This window comes from Callionymus lyra, chromosome 6, assembly GCF_982586985.1.
Source record: "Callionymus lyra chromosome 6, fCalLyr1.hap1.1, whole genome shotgun sequence".
In the NCBI taxonomy this organism is placed as follows: domain Eukaryota; kingdom Metazoa; phylum Chordata; class Actinopteri; order Syngnathiformes; family Callionymidae; genus Callionymus; species Callionymus lyra.
The window spans coordinates 6,071,796-6,087,756 of record NC_141823.1 but is presented as its reverse complement, the minus strand read 5'-3'; the positions used below and the strand labels follow the sequence as shown (position 1 = coordinate 6,087,756).

Genomic DNA, 15,961 nt, shown 5'->3' with positions numbered 1-15,961 from the left:
AATATCACTGACACTTGACAGTGATTTTAGCCAATCGAAACAAGTTATTAAGTTGTGTTTCATTGTGTTATTACTGTTGTTTTGTGGTTAAAATAGTGTTGCCTCAAGACATTACCGTCGATATCTGCTCCGAATACGTGTCGTCAGTGACGTAGCATCAGTTTAGCTTCATCTATGTCACTAAGATGGCGGTGGTTCAGGGTGGAAAGTAGTGATGTGTTGATGAAGCTTCATGAAACAGTGTCATGTTGTTCAGAGGTCAGTAGGTGGCGCCATCAGTTTAAAAAATGATGGTTCATTAGAACAGTTGTTTGAAACAAAGGAAAACAGTGCAGAGACGCCATCTAGTGGACTATGAAGATAATGACACTGCTTCATGAAGCTTCATCAACTCATCACTAGTGGAAAGTGTCCATCGATTCACACTCAATTCTCTGGCCATTTAAGCACTCGTTGTGCACTACATTTTTGCACACTGCTCATCGGAACACACTTTTGCACTGAAAATATTACGTTTGTAAGTAAGTAATAGTTATTTCTAGAACGCTTTTCTAGACCAGGGTCACAAAGCACTCTAACAATCAAAAACAATACACGGTTAAAATATATACTTTAAAAAATCAAGACACATAAGAAAAACACAGGAGTCCCAGAAAATTAGGGAAAAACACAAATAAAAGTGTCTTCAGATGTTTCTTGAAGGAGTCAGTAGATCATCAAACACAGATGTTTCTTGAAGGAGTCAGTAGATCATCAAACACAGATGTTTCTTGAAGGAGTCAGTAGATCACCAAACACAGATGTTTCTTGAAGGAGTCAGTAGATCATCAAACACAGATGTTTCTTGAAGGAGTCAGTAGATCATCAAACAAAGATGTTTCTTGAAGGAGTCAGTAGATCATCAAACACAGATGTTTCTTGAAGGAGTCAGTAGATCATCAAACACAGATGTTTCTTGAAGGAGTCAGTAGATCATCAAACACAGATGTTTCTTGAAGGAGTCAGTAGATCATCAAACAAAGATGTTTCTTGAAGGAGTCAGTAGATCATCAAACACAGATGTTTCTTGAAGGAGTCAGTAGATCATCAAACACAGATGTTTCTTGAAGGAGTCAGTAGATCATCAAACAAAGATGTTTCTTGAAGGAGTCAGTAGATCATCAAACACAGATGTTTGTTGAAGGAGTCAGTAGATCATCAAACACAGATGTTTCTTGAAGGAGTCAGTCGATCATCAAACACAAATGTTTCTTGAAGGAGTCAGTTAATCATCAAACAAAGATGTTTCTTGAAGGAGTCAGTAGATCATCAAACACAGATGTTTCTTGAAGGAGTCAGTAGATCATCAAACACAGATGTTTCTTGAAGGAGTCAGTAGATCATCAAACACAGATGTTTCTTGAAGGAGTCAGTAGATCATCAAACACAGATGTTTCTTGAAGGAGTCAGTAGATCATCAAACACAGATGTTTCTTGAAGGAGTCAGTAGATCATCAAACACAGATGTTTCTTGAAGGAGTCAGTAGATCATCAAACACAGATGTTTCTTGAAGGAGTCAGTAGATCATCAAACACAGATGTTTCTTGAAGGAGTCAGTAGATCATCAAACACAGAGATGGTTCCAAAGCTTAGGAGCAACAGTCTGGAAGGATTTCTCTCCTCTGGTCCGGAAGTTCAGGAACCATCAGTAGATTCTGATCCACAGACCTCAGAGCCCGAGCTGGGGTGTATGTCTGGATCAGATCACTGATGGAAGGTCTGACCATGAATAGATCTGAAAGTAAGAACCACAATTTTAAAGTTGATCCTGAAAGAAACTGTAAGCCAGGGAAGTTTTAAGGATCAGAGAAATGTGAGTTCTTCTACTAGAGCGGATTAGAATTCTGTGTAAGTGCAGAAGAGTGCGGGTGAAACTGACACTAAGAGGACATGGTTTCCAAACCATTGCAGAGGGTCTTGCGTCAATCATGAGGTTATAAACAAAATTATAAAACAAGATTTTTAATACATCCAAAGAGCCTTGAACCTTCTCAGATGATTCCTCTCTGAATGAAACCACCACAACTAAAAAAAAAAAGTGTAGCAGAGATTTTATTATTTATTTCACATTCAGTTTGCGTCTCACTCAGCAGTGACCTGGTTTAGACTCACTGATCAGCGGCTGCTGTCACTCAAAACATCAGGGGAATAAAACAATCAGAGGAATTAAACAGTTCAGATTTATTAAAGTATCATTTAAAAAAAAATCATGTTCAATGTAGTGTTTGTTACCAAAACCTTATTCTCTCGTCATGTGATCACAAGAGCGATCGTTTCCCAATCAGCCCGAAGCTATTTAAAGTTGTCCTCCATGTCTCATCCTCCCCTGAAGAGGCTGAATCACCTTATTTACTCCTGGTGTCGCATCATCGCATCATAGCTCGTGCCGTGACCAACAAGGCGAGCGCTGGCCTCCACACCTTCCAACCCCATGAGCTCACGTTCGACCCACATGTTGTTGGAACGTGTGCACGGCTGCCCGGGAAGCTGGGATCCATGAATTCCCTCATGAGCTGTTCCACTCGCTCTGCACTTCATCATCGTCATCACTGACCCACTTTAGCTCGTTGACTCATTCATACTTCGTACTTCCCCCCGACACCAGCTCCTCCAGGTGGGTTTATCGGACTCTAACCAGGATAGTTCTGTTGTTTAACTTACAAATATATCATATTGTGATTATTTATAATAATATGAGTTTAGTTTTTACCGTTATTGAGGATTTATCTGTCATCAAATGATTCTTTTTTTATTATTTACCATTAGGATCCTATTTTTTACTCAATTGTTTTTACAGTAACTATAGTTTTCACAGAATTTTATGAAACAAGAAATAGAAAATAACATAATAATAAATGTATAATCTAAGTATAGGTACAGTTGAAAAACATTTTATTAAATGCTACATGAATACTACATTTTATGAAATGCTAAATAAATTAAATGATTTGTTAAATGCTACATCAATGCTATGTTGTGTTAAATGCTAAATTTGATCAAATGCTAAATAAATTAAATGCTTTGTTAAACGCTACATCAATGTTATATTTTATTAAATGCTACATTGATGCTATATTTTGTTAAATGCTACATGACTACTACATTTTATGAAATGCTAAATAAATTAAATGATTTGTTAAACGCTACACAAAGCTACATTTTTTTAATTGCTACAATAATGCTATATTATGTTAAATGCTTCATGAATGCCACATTTTATTAAATGCTACATTAATGCTATATTTTATTAAATGCTACATAAATACTATATTTTATTAAATGCTAAATTAATGCTATATTTTATTAAATGCTTCATGAATGCTATATTTTATTAAATGCTACATTAATGCTATATTTTATTAAATGCTACATTAATGCTATATTTTATTAAATGCTTCATGAATGCTATATTTTATTAAATGCTACATGAATGCTATATTTTATTAAATGCTACATTAATGCTATATTTTGTTAAATGCTACATGAATACTACATTTTATTAAATGCTAAATAATTGCTATATTTTGGTAAATGCTACATGAATACTACATATAATTAAATGCTAAATAATTGCTATATTTTGGTAAATGCTTCATGAATGCTACATTTTTTTAAATGCTACATGAATGCCACATTTTCCTAAAAACAACATAAATACTACTTTTCGTTAAATGATGCATCATTAAATGCTTAACATTTGATGAAAAGCTGCATAAATCGTTTCCTCAGGTTCTAACCTCTCGTCCATGAGTTCACACACTGTTGTGTATTTGTTTATCTCGGTGTGTAAGTGCAGGACGTGATGAGTGTGACGTGTGTTAGGTCAGTAAACAAGTGCTTGAATTCTTCTGACGGCTCGATGGAGCTCAGTTGACGTCCATTAATCACAGACTGCTGAGTCTCCGACCGCGACACACTCGGACCACAGAGATCTTTACGCATCCAGACACGTGCAGTTTTTATTCAATAATATCTTCACATGAAAGTCAAATTGTTTTAAAGACATAAACGCAGAAAGAGATCATTTAAATAATTTGACCTTGTTTATTAGCAGATGTTAAATTATTACTTGAAACTTAAAGAAGATATTTTGAAAAAAAACAACATTATATTTTCTTATTAATATATTTATTTTTACTTTTCATCTCAGAAAACATTTATTGTTTCGTAAAAAGATATTTTGATGGTAACTATACTGTACATAAATCCTCATAATTGTGTAATAAAATGCTTATAACAAACATTCAAGCTAAATTTATTCAAATGTAAAAACGTATTACTGATTAAAACTAAATAGTAAAATATTTCATTACGTTTGTCTCAAACATTTATTTTATTATAATAAAACAAAATAAAGAAAATTAAAATTAAATAGATTATAAATTCCAATGATGGATTTTTAAATAAATATTAAATCCTGTCATTGCTTGTTTCACCATTTATATATTTTTTTGAGTCATAGAGCAAATAATATAGATATATACAATATTTATTAAATATTTGAAACATTGAATTTATTCATTTATTATTTATTATTTTATGATTTCATTATTTGCTTAATTCCTATTTATTTTATCCCACACACACACATATACAGACATATATACTATACATTTAAAAATAATAAATACAAAAATATATATGCTAATATATATAAACTAATTGCTAGTTATTTTAATTTATTTTATCATTTTGTTCATTAAGTTGTCTCTTAATGACATTTATGTTGTAAAGTAGTTTGTTTTTAGTATCTAAATCCAAATGATATAAAGTCATGTTTTCAAGTGCTATATATATAAGGAGTTGTCTTTAAAACACACACTTATATATTTCTATATGTGTGTGTTTTAAAGACAACTTCTTACACAATGGCATACACAATGACAAAAATAAATAAAAACACTAGAAATATCTCTGTAATGCAACACAATCACACTAAAACGTGAACTTGTGTACATTAAAACACTGTTTACAATGACACACTAAAAACTCAGATACACACATATTGCAAAACAAACTACCATTTCCTATTAAAGTCATATTTTCAAGACACACCAAAACATACACTGACGTAAACAATTACGAAATAAGACACAAATTATGACACGTAAATAAATACACTTGAAAACTCTTTATATATTACAACTACACCAAAACATTGACTTGTGTAAACAATACATTTAAAAATAAGTGGTTTATTTTCTTCTGCCTGCCTTTTACCCATAATGCAACAGGACACTCTTTGTTTTTAATTCCGGGCTATGTAGGCAATTTTGGGTCAAATGTTTTCCTCTCGAAAACCTTTTTCACCGTTCATCAATTTCGACTCGGCATTAGCCTCTGGTCCTGCGGCTCCAGTCGAGAGTCTTCAACTTAATTGCTGCTAATAAATGGAGCATCGTTTCCGCCGCTGACGCAGAGAAACGGAGAAGCCGTCATTTAAACATGTAACTAAAGCATGGGAGCGGATTCGCTTCGGCTGATTCCCCGCAAGTCCGGAGTTTAATTGTGCTGTAGCAGCACTGCCCCCCCCCCCCCCGCACCCCCTCTTCTGCTGGTGGTTTGGGGGCGTCATTACGATAAATCACCAGGGCTTGTTCCTTCATTACCAGCCGTAACTGGCGCAGCATGTTTGGCACGTATTGATTAGCTGTTCGATTAGCAAAGCCCTTGGTTTGAGAACAGACTCACTTTCCGCCTCCCAGTGTTCGGCATCTGTTCGCTCCACGCCGGGCTCCGAGGCGAGGCACTTTTTTTCGGGGGGGGTGGGGGGGGGACACATGGTCAGTAATGGAGGCTAATCGCTGTTTGGCCGACAACCTGTAACTGTGCAGCGTTTCTCTGACGCTCGACGAAAGACACGATTAGAGTTTAGGTACGACTTGTGACGCACACAATTAAACTGCTGCAGACAAAAATTATAGTTCTTAACAACTTCATTATAACATGTACGCAATGACATACATAAATACTCTTCTTTAAGTACACCAACACAACGACTTGTGTCGACAGTGTTTACAATCGCACACTAAATCTTATATACACATAAATTTGGGTTTAAAAGACACAACAAAAACATACAGTAAAAGACAAACATCAACAAAAGCATAAACATAACATATCCTTGACAACTACCAAGTAATACACTATAATAATACATAGAACACTGTCCTTTGTACAACAGAACTACACTCAAATATGTACTTTTGCACAACCAAACACTTGCACAAAAATTGCACACTTAATCTCATATACACATGAATGTGTATTTAAAAGACATACAACAAAAACAGACTCCAACAGACAAACATCGACAACATCATAGAAACAACATTGATTGATTGATCCTTGACTACTTACAGTAATACACTCATAGCAATACATAAAACACTTGTACTTTCTACAACACAACTTGAATATGTACTGTTTAAAATCACACACTATAACTTAGATACACATGTATTTGTGCATGTACACATCTACACAATAATTCAAAACAAACTAGCATATTCTATCATGGCCATATTTTTAAGACATGCACCAAAGCATACACTTACAGATACAAACATAAACAATTAAATACACTTTATAATACACTTCTTCAATAAACCTCTTTATACAACACAACTACACCAACACATTGACTTATACACCACAACACAACAAAAGTGTACACTTAATCACATGTACAAGTATTTGTATTTTCAAGTCACACAACAAAACATACACTAACTTATATCCACAACAGCATTGACACAACATATACTTGACAACTACACAGTAAGATATACATAATGACACACATAAATAAAAACACTTATATGTTATACGTGTCTTACACGTTATATGACACAATTAAACTGAAAATGTAATTGTGTACACAAAAACACCCTTTACAATGACACACTAAAACTCAGATACACACATACGTGCTAGCAAAGACCTACACAATATTTCAAAACAAACTAGCATATTCTATTATAGCTTACCTTTCAAAACACAAAATACTAAGAGACACAAACAAATACAAACAAGACATAAACAATGACACACATAAATAAATACATCTGAAAACTACACATTAAGAGTTTTCAACCACAGCACATGTAATAGAAATAAAACAAACTACACACACTTAAATATTAAACACAAAAATCTGTCGACTTCATTCTTATGTATACACAAAAAAAAACATCTACGGACCCCGTAAAAATTCAACAACACAACCATGGCAAAACAATGAACAGTGAATTGTATACATTAACCAAAAAACTGATTACTGCAGATATACTGCAGAGAAATCTACAAGTACACAACTTCCTATTTACTTCAAAACACCTAATACAAAATTCACACTAAAGCAAACAAACACAAACAACTATCTTTACACAACTATAACATGATGTGAGGACAAGAACTACTTTTGCTTCTGTCTCATGAATAAAAATCATAAATATATGTTTTCCTGCTGCTGCAGGAAATCTGTTTGTTTCCCGAAAGTTGTTGATTCATCCCTTCATCGTAGCGTCCTCCTCCTCCTCCTCCTGGTCTTCAAACGTGTTTGTCTTGTTCGGCCCGAAGCAAAAAAAAAAAGGTTGTATTTGGCTCCCGGTGCTGAGAAAAGAACCTCCCAAACGTTTTATTTCGGGCTCCAGTTCTACACGTTTAAATCAATATGACAGGAATAAAACCACCGGATTCGTGGTCTCTCATCCCGCCTCGTGGTCTCTCATCCCGCCTCGTGGTCTCTCATCCCGCCTCGTGGTCTCTCATCCCACCTCGTGGTCTCTCATCCCGCCTCGTGGTCTCTCATCCCGCCTCGTGGTCTTTCATCCCGCCTCGTGGTCTCTCATCCCGCCTCGTGGCCTCTCATCCCGCCTCGTGGTCTCTCATCCCGCCTCGTGGTCTCTCATCCCGCCTCGTGGTCTCTCATCCCGCCTCGTGGTCTCTCATCCGTGGTCTCTCATCCCGCCTCGTGGTCTCTCATCCCGCCTCATGGTCTCTCATCCCGCCTCGTGGTCTCTCATCCCGCCTCGTGGTCTCTCATCCCGCCTCGTGGTCTCTCATCCCGCCTCGTGGTCTCTCATCCCGCCTCGTGGTCTCTCATCCCGCCTCGTGGTCTCTCATCCCGCCTCTCATCCCGCCTTGTGGTCTCTCATCCCGCCTCGTGGTCTCTCATCCCGCCTCGTGGTCTCTCATCCCGCCTCGTGGTCACTCATCCCGCCTCGTGGTCTCTCATCCCGCCTCGTGGTCTCTCATCCCGCCTCGTGGTCTCTCATCCCGCCTCTCATCCCGCCTCGTGGTCTCTCATCCCGCCTCGTGGTCTCTCATCCCGCCTCGTGGTCTCTCATCCCGCCTCGTGGTCTCTCATCCCACCTCGTGGTCACTCATCCCGCCTCGTGGTCTCTCATCCCGCCTCGTGGTCTCTCATCCCGCCTCGTGGTCTCTCATGCCGCCTCGTGGTCTCTCATCCCGCCTCGTGGTCTCTCATCCCGCCTCGTTGTCTCTCATCCCGCCTCGTGGTCTCTCATCCCGCCTCGCGGTCTCTCATCCCGCCTCGCGGCCTCTCATCCCGCCTCGCGGCCTCTCATCCCACCTTGTGGTCTCTCATCCCACCTCGTGGTCTCTCATCCCGCCTCGTGGTCTCTCATCCCGCCTCGTGGTCTCTCATCCCGCCTCGTGGTCTCTCATCCCGCCTCATGGTCTCTCATCCCGCCTCGTGGTCTCTCATCCCGCCTCGTGGTCTCTCATCCCGCCTCGTGGTCTCTCATCTTGCTCGTGGTCTCTCATCCCGCCTCGTGGTCTCTCATCTTGCTCGTGGTCTCTCATCCCGCCTCGTGGTCTCTCATCCCGCCTCGTGGTCTCTCATCCCGCCTCGTGGTCTCTCATCCCGCCTCGTGGTCTCTCATCCCGCCTCGTGGTCTCTCATCCCACCTCGTGGTCTCTCATCCCGCCTCGTGGTCTCTCATCCCGCCTCGTGGTCTCTCATCCCGCCTCGTGGTCTCTCATCCCGCCTCGTGGTCTCTCAGTCTCTCATCCCGCCTCTTGGTCTCTCATCCCGCCTCGTGGTCTCTCATCCCGACTCGTGGTCTCTCATCCCGCCTCGTGGTTTCTCATCCCGCCTCGTGGCCTCTCATCCCGCCTCGTGGTCTCTCATCCCGCCTCGTGGTCTCTCATCCCGCCTCGTAGTCTCTCATCCCGCCTCGTGGTCTCTCATCCTGCCTCGTGGTCTCTCATCCCGCCTCGTGGTCTCTCATCCCGCCTCGTGGTCTCTCATCCCGCCTCGTGGTCTCTCATCCGTGGTCTCTCATCCCGCCTCGTGGTCTCTCATCCCGCCTCGTGGTCTCTCATCCCGCCTCGTGGTCTCTCATCCCGCCTCGTGGTCTCTCATCCCGCCTCGTGGTCTCTCATCCCGCCTCGTGGTCTCTCAGTCTCTCATCCCGCCTCTTGGTCTCTCATCCCGCCTCGTGATCTCTCATCCCGCCTCGTGGTCTCTCATCCCGCCTCGTGATCTCTCATCCCGCCTCGTGGTCTCTCATCCCGCCTCGTGGTCTCTCATCCCGCCTCGTGGCCTCTCATCCCGCCTTGTGGTCTCTCATCCCGCCTCGTGGTCTCTCATCCCGCCTCGTGGTCTCTCATCCCGCCTCGTGGTCTCTCATCCCGCCTCGTGGCCTGTCATCCTGCCTCGTGGCCTCTCATCCCGCCTCGTGGTCTCTCATCCCGCCTCGTGGTCTCTCATCCCGCCTCGTGGTCTCTCATCCCGCCTCGTGGTCTCTCATCCCGCCTCGTGGTCTCTCATCCCACTTCGTGGTCTCTCATCCCGCCTCGTGGTCTCTCATCCCGCCTCGTGGTCTCTCATCCCACTTCGTGGTCTCTCATCCCACCTCGTGGTCTTCGATGGCCTTGATTCCTGGAACATCCTCTCTTGACGCCGCTGTTGCTCTGTGTCGGTTCCCAGGTCAATCATCCAACGGATCGGTGGGCGAGGTGTCCATGCAGGTGAACCTCATCTCTCACCCGGGGACCGGGGAGCACAAAGTCAGCGTGAAGGGTGAGTTTTTTTTTTTTTTTCCTTCATGCAAATGTTCGACGAGCTCGTCGTTGCCGCCGGCGACAAGATAAGCAGGCGCAGTCGTCGAGGAGCGAACGTACGAGGCTCTAATCTAGGATGTCACACACGGAACACTGAACTCTGGCTCGCGGTTATTTTGGTTTTTAAGCATTTTTGTGAATCGGAAATTGATTTTCCTAGACAGAGAAAAAGTTTTTTTTTTCTTGATTCAAAAATACATTCATCATAATGCAGTCCCAGCTAGCAAGGAAAGTATGGCAGCTCTAACAAAAAACTGTAAATTGTATTAAGACGCAAAGTTACAAATAAACTAGTGATGTGTTTACAAGGCTTCATGATACTGTATCGGTTGTTTCACGATACAGTGTCTTCATTTTAAAAGACCACTAGATGTCACTCTCTGCTTTATAATCTTTGACTCTGATCTACTAATTCAATGAAACATAATTTTCACTGAGGGTGACATCTAGTGGTCTTTAAACTGTATCGTGATACAGCATCAGCTGCTTCATGAAGCCTCATCAACACATCACTACTAATTACTTGATTTTAAAGTTATTTGAGTTATTTGTTCAACCCTATAGATCATACCACAGAGACGCCATCTAGTGGGCTCAAAAAATAAAGACACTGTTTCATGAAGCTTCATCAACATCTTGCTACAAATCAGTAGTGATGGTCTCATGAAGCTTCATGAAACAGTGTCATGTTGTTCAGAGGTCAGTAGGTGGCGCCATCAGTTTAAAAGATGTTTCATTGGAATAGTTGTTCAAAAAAAGATAAGACGCCGTGCAGAGACGCCATCTAGTGGACTCTGAAGATAATGACACTTTTTCATGGAGCTTCATCTGACCATCAGTACAAATCATTGTTTAAACTGTGTTGTGGATACTTCACAGATACACTAAGATATCTCGTTAAGGTCTTTTTATCACCTCCTATTTCAAAAGATAGTTTTGACAAAGCATGTCTCAAAATAGCATCACTGCGCTAATGGCTGCTTCCCAAAAACATATTTCAAATAAAGATTCAGCCTCATTATCCATTCTTATTTTTCTTACTATTGCTGGTTACTTCGACCCATCTGTTGTCTAGGGTCAAGGTGACCAGAAGGTCCGAAAACAAATGTGTTTGAGGTATCCCTTGTGTTGTCTCTGGGTCAAGGTGAAACTTAAAACAAAAGGCAGAAAAAGGGATGCCACAAAAACATTTTTTTTGTTTTTTTGGCAAATTCTTGTCGAGGACAAGGGGTGTATCATATTTATTTTCTATTTTGTATAATTTAAAAAGATTTTCGTCGATTTTATCTCTTAAATTTCTAATTTTCCATCTTAATAACCTTATTAATTGTGATGGTCTGATGAAACTTCATGAAACAGTGTCATGTTGTTCAGAGGTCAGTAGGTGGCGCCATCAGTGTAAAAATAATGTTTCATTAGTACAGTTGTTCAAAACAAAGTAAAATAGTGCAGAGACGCCATCTAGTGAAGATAATGACACTGTTTCATGAAGCCTCATCAACTCATCACTACTTCTTAACCATCTGACATTGTACAAAGAATAAAAAAGTTTATCTGTCAATCGTGAAAACAACAGAAAACAGTCGAATAAATAAAAAAATCCAGTTGTATCTGCGAAAGGCACTTTACAAATAATAATTTCTAACTTACCTAACTACACCATCAGGTTATTGTCGGGCATTGAAAGTAGAGAATTCAAGGTTTTAAAGTGCATCCACGACTTGTATTATGGCCGACTGAAGCCGACGTGCCGCTCTTAATAGCCTCCTCCTCCGAGTCTGTTGAGCCTTGACAGCATATGTGTGAATCCCAGACTCTTGATATTCACCGTCGCCGAGCGTAAATGTTTCAGATAAGTGAAAATGTTTTCGCTGTCAAACTCAATTCTTTCTCGCTCTGGTGGGATCGCCGGGCGTTTCCTCCTCTCAGTCACTCGCCCAGAGAATGACAGTTTTACCTTCAGGAGTTTTTTAAGATATATTTATTCTTCTCCTCGCAGTGGTCGCCGTCAACAACCTGATCTGGCAGACCAACGCCATGTTCCGCCCGTTCGTGGAGGTGAACGCCATCGGACCCCACCTGGCTGACAAGAAGCGCAAGTTCAGCACCAAGACCAAGAACAACAACTGGTCACCAAAGTACAATGAAACATTCCAATAGTGAGTATTCTGGTCAAGCTTTGAAACGTAAAGTAACACGTTTCGTACGCAGGGCCGGGTCTAGACAGGCATGTATGAGGGGGCAGCTACAAATCTTGAGGGGGCATTGTGCTGTTACTTACTTACTTACATGTAAGTTTGAGGGGGCACAACATTTATTTGAGGGGGCCAGGCCCCCTCTTGCCTCTGCCTAGACCCGGCCCTGTTTGTACGTCTTTTTTTATGTTGATATAATCACATTTTGCATGACGGCAATCTAAATCTGAAAATATTCACAATGATGAGTTCACAGAGAGAAGCAACAGGGTAACATAAGAGTTGGAAAACAGGTTGATGAAGTTTGAAAGCGATTCAGAAAGTAATACTATACGAGTTAGAAGTCGTTTGTTGAAGTTGATTACATCAGACAATGATACTAAATTCCATTTAAAGCAACAATGGCTTGTTAACTGTAGTAAAGGGAAAATAATAATGCATTGGTTTACAGTTTACGTCACACAATTGTGAAAGGCTTGGAAAATAGTTTTTAGAGATTTTACGGGTAATTCATTTTATTACAAGAAATAAGCAAACATTTAGAGATTTTGTTCATTTTTCTGCGGCAATTAAACTTCTGGCTGCTAGATGGCAGCAGTCATTATGTCCTCTAATGATAAACGAACATTTAACTCCTGCAAAATCCTGGAGGATGAGAGGATACAGTGAACATAAAGCTGATGTTTGGACATATTTTGGTTTTAAAACAAATGAAAGCAGTTACGACTTCATCAAGAGTCATGTGGTCTGTAAATTCTGCAACACCAGAGTCAAGTACTCAACAATACTACAACTATATTCTGGTTACTACACTATCAAAGTATATCGTATTGTTGACCCTGTATTGTGATACGTGTCGTTTTATCGGATTCTTGTTAATACACAGCCCTAGTAGATGATGATAGAAACAAGGTAGGATAGTTATAGTAAATGGAAAGTAGTGTTGTGTCGATGAAGCTTCATGAAGCAGTCGATGCTGTATCACGATACAGTTTAAAGACCACTAGATGTCACCCTCAGTGAAAATGATGTTTCATTGAATTAGTAGATCAGAGTCAAAGATTATAAAGCAGAGAGTGACATCTAGTGGTCTTTTAAATAAATAAGACACTGTATCATGAAACAACCGATGCAGTATCATGAAGCCTCATCGACACATCACTAGTTCTGGAAGATAAATATATACTGATCCCTTCAATTAAACATTTTGAAAACATTTTAGCTCCTGTAGAGTTCTTCGACTACTAAAGCGATCAACGTAATGAGTTTAAACTCTGTCTCTGAACCTCTAACTCTAATGGAGTCACGTGGAGCACACAGTGAAGAACGTTAAATAAACAGCCACAGGCGAGAGGATAAATGATGTCAAACACAGTTCTGCTTTGATAAACACTCAAGTAACATTTAGTAGATTGTTAAAAGCGCGTCTCTTGTGTTCCAGTGTTCTGAGCAACGAACACGGCCCAGAGGCCTACGAACTGCACGTGTCGTTGAAGGACTACTGCTTCGCCCGCGAGGATCGAATCATCGGCATGACGGTGATCCAGCTGCGAGAGCTGGCCGACTCCGGGAGCTGCTCCGCCAACTACCCGCTGATGAAGAGCATCTCCATGGACGAGACCGGCCTCACCATCATGAGGATACTCTCGCAAAGGACCAACGACGAGGTCGCCAAGGAGTTTGTGCGTCTCAAGACGGACACGCGCTCCTCCGAGGAAGTGTCGTAGTGTGGCGTGCGGGGAAAACGTGGGAAAAAAAAAGGAAAAATGCAGTATTAAGAGTTGTCTTACGCTAGCGAGGGTTAGGCCCCGACGGGCTTCAGGGCGGAGGCTGCACACCGCAGGAGGTGGAGATTGTCCAAAGAGAAAAAAGGAAGGGAAGGCCAAAAATGGGCGAAGCAGTAATCGAAAAACGAGAGAAAGCGAGAGAGTTGTGTTTGTTTGTTTTTGTGCATGTGCGTAAAACATCTGTTGGAATGTTCATTTTAAAAACTACAGTATGTACAAGTGTTTACTTACCGTATGCTTATAAGTACTATATTATACCAGTTATGTTAACGAGACATGAAATACCTTTTTGTACAACATCTAGTCTTTTTTGAACGGAAATTTGTTCCAATAAAGTGCCAAACCAGTGGAAGTTAAAAAAGAAAACTACACAAAAAAAAGTATTCGGATTATGGTGTTTGGAAATTGCTCGGTTAATTTTGTCCGTGTAAGTCTGACTGTGTGGCGTCTGGATTGTTGCGAAGTCTTTCATTTTGCACCCTCGTTTAAAAAATAGAAGAAAAAAAAAGGTTTGGGCTTCACATTCTTCCACAAACGCACTGTTGTGCATGTCCTGTTTTCATGTCTCACCCCGTGGGGGGTCACGGCCGTCCGGCGAGGGTGGCGGGGCCCGGGGTACCGACCGGCTCCGCCCCCTCCCAACTCTTTGTAGTCCACCTGAAGATGTTTTTTTAAATGGCGATGACTGCTATGTAAACCTTCATAGGTGTTTGTAATTTTCTAACCATGACAACAGTGACAACGGCCTCCAGTGCTCACGAACGTTTCTTTTTTTTCTTCCTCTTTGTTGACTTTCTTTTCATTTCTCCTCCTCTTTCTGTTCATCCATCAGCTTCCAGCCTTCGAACGACCACTGTGAACATGACGTGCAGACGGTTTGATCTCATTTATCCGAGTTTATTCCTGATAAACTGCCAAAGTTCTATATGATATTTGTACAAAAAACAATCCATTACATGTATGAATACATAGATGTACATGTGTTACTTTTACAAATCTTTTAATGATTGTTGATAGATTTTATTTTCCAATACAAAAATGGGTTACTTTTTTGGGTTATGAAATCAGCTTCTATCATTGAATTATTTTTCTCCATGAAAAGGAAAGAGTCTAACATTTTGGTAAATATGCAACATTCCTATGTATTGCACTGATGGCAAATTGTATGTCATGTAAATATAATTAGTGAGATATTGTACAAAAGTCTACTTTTCTTCAATGTGCATAAAGTATTGAAATGTGTTAAGACATCTTGGTCATTTTCATCAAACTCTCGGTGCCTTTTTTTCAGTTCAACGATAAGATAAATGTTTGTTCTTCCTATAGTTTGGAAACTAAATAAGTCACAAGGTTCTGTCGATGTGTTGCTCGTCATGTGATTACAAGTTACTTTTATAAGAAGTTTGTGGGAGTTTTAAGGAGAATGTCCAGGTCTGAGTGGGCGTTTTGAACAAGTAAAATAAAAATATCTGCTTGTTTAATACCAGCTTTAAAACAGCTTAGTTAAGAGGTAAGTTACACCTTTTCTCCCTCAGTCCAAAAAACACACATCAGTGACTATTAATGAATAAATATCCTCAGGTGGGTCAACAGGTCGGGGCAAAGAGATAACGTTACAGACGAGCAGTATGGGGGTATTTGGATGTTTTTAAGTGTATTTTTGGACGAAGATGAAGACAAAGACAACTGAGCTCCAGTCACTACATTAGCATGGACATACATTTTTGCCTAAAACTCCGACCAGGAGTGTAAGCCAGTTGGTTCTGAAAATAAAGAGAGTTCTTAATGAAGCTTCACCAACTATCACTACTGTCAAAAGCACCCGTTTTTGTCACCATGGTTCTTCA

At 40.5% G+C, this 15,961-nt stretch overlaps 1 protein-coding gene across 2 annotated transcripts in view; it reads left to right on the top strand.

The window, feature by feature from the left end:
* The window catches only part of unc13c (unc-13 homolog C (C. elegans)), a 196,708-nt gene extending 181,356 nt beyond the window's left edge, over nucleotides 1-15,352 (top strand). For both annotated transcript variants that reach the window (XM_087793270.1, XM_087793269.1), the window contains exons 31-33: nucleotides 9,999-10,091; nucleotides 12,132-12,291; nucleotides 13,769-15,352. In XM_087793270.1, the coding sequence (XP_087649396.1) occupies nucleotides 9,999-10,091; nucleotides 12,132-12,291; nucleotides 13,769-14,054 (539 nt within the window). In that variant the 3' untranslated portion in view covers nucleotides 14,055-15,352. The remainder of the gene's footprint in view (nucleotides 1-9,998; nucleotides 10,092-12,131; nucleotides 12,292-13,768) is intronic.
* The last annotated feature ends 609 nt before the right edge of the window (nucleotides 15,353-15,961 follow it).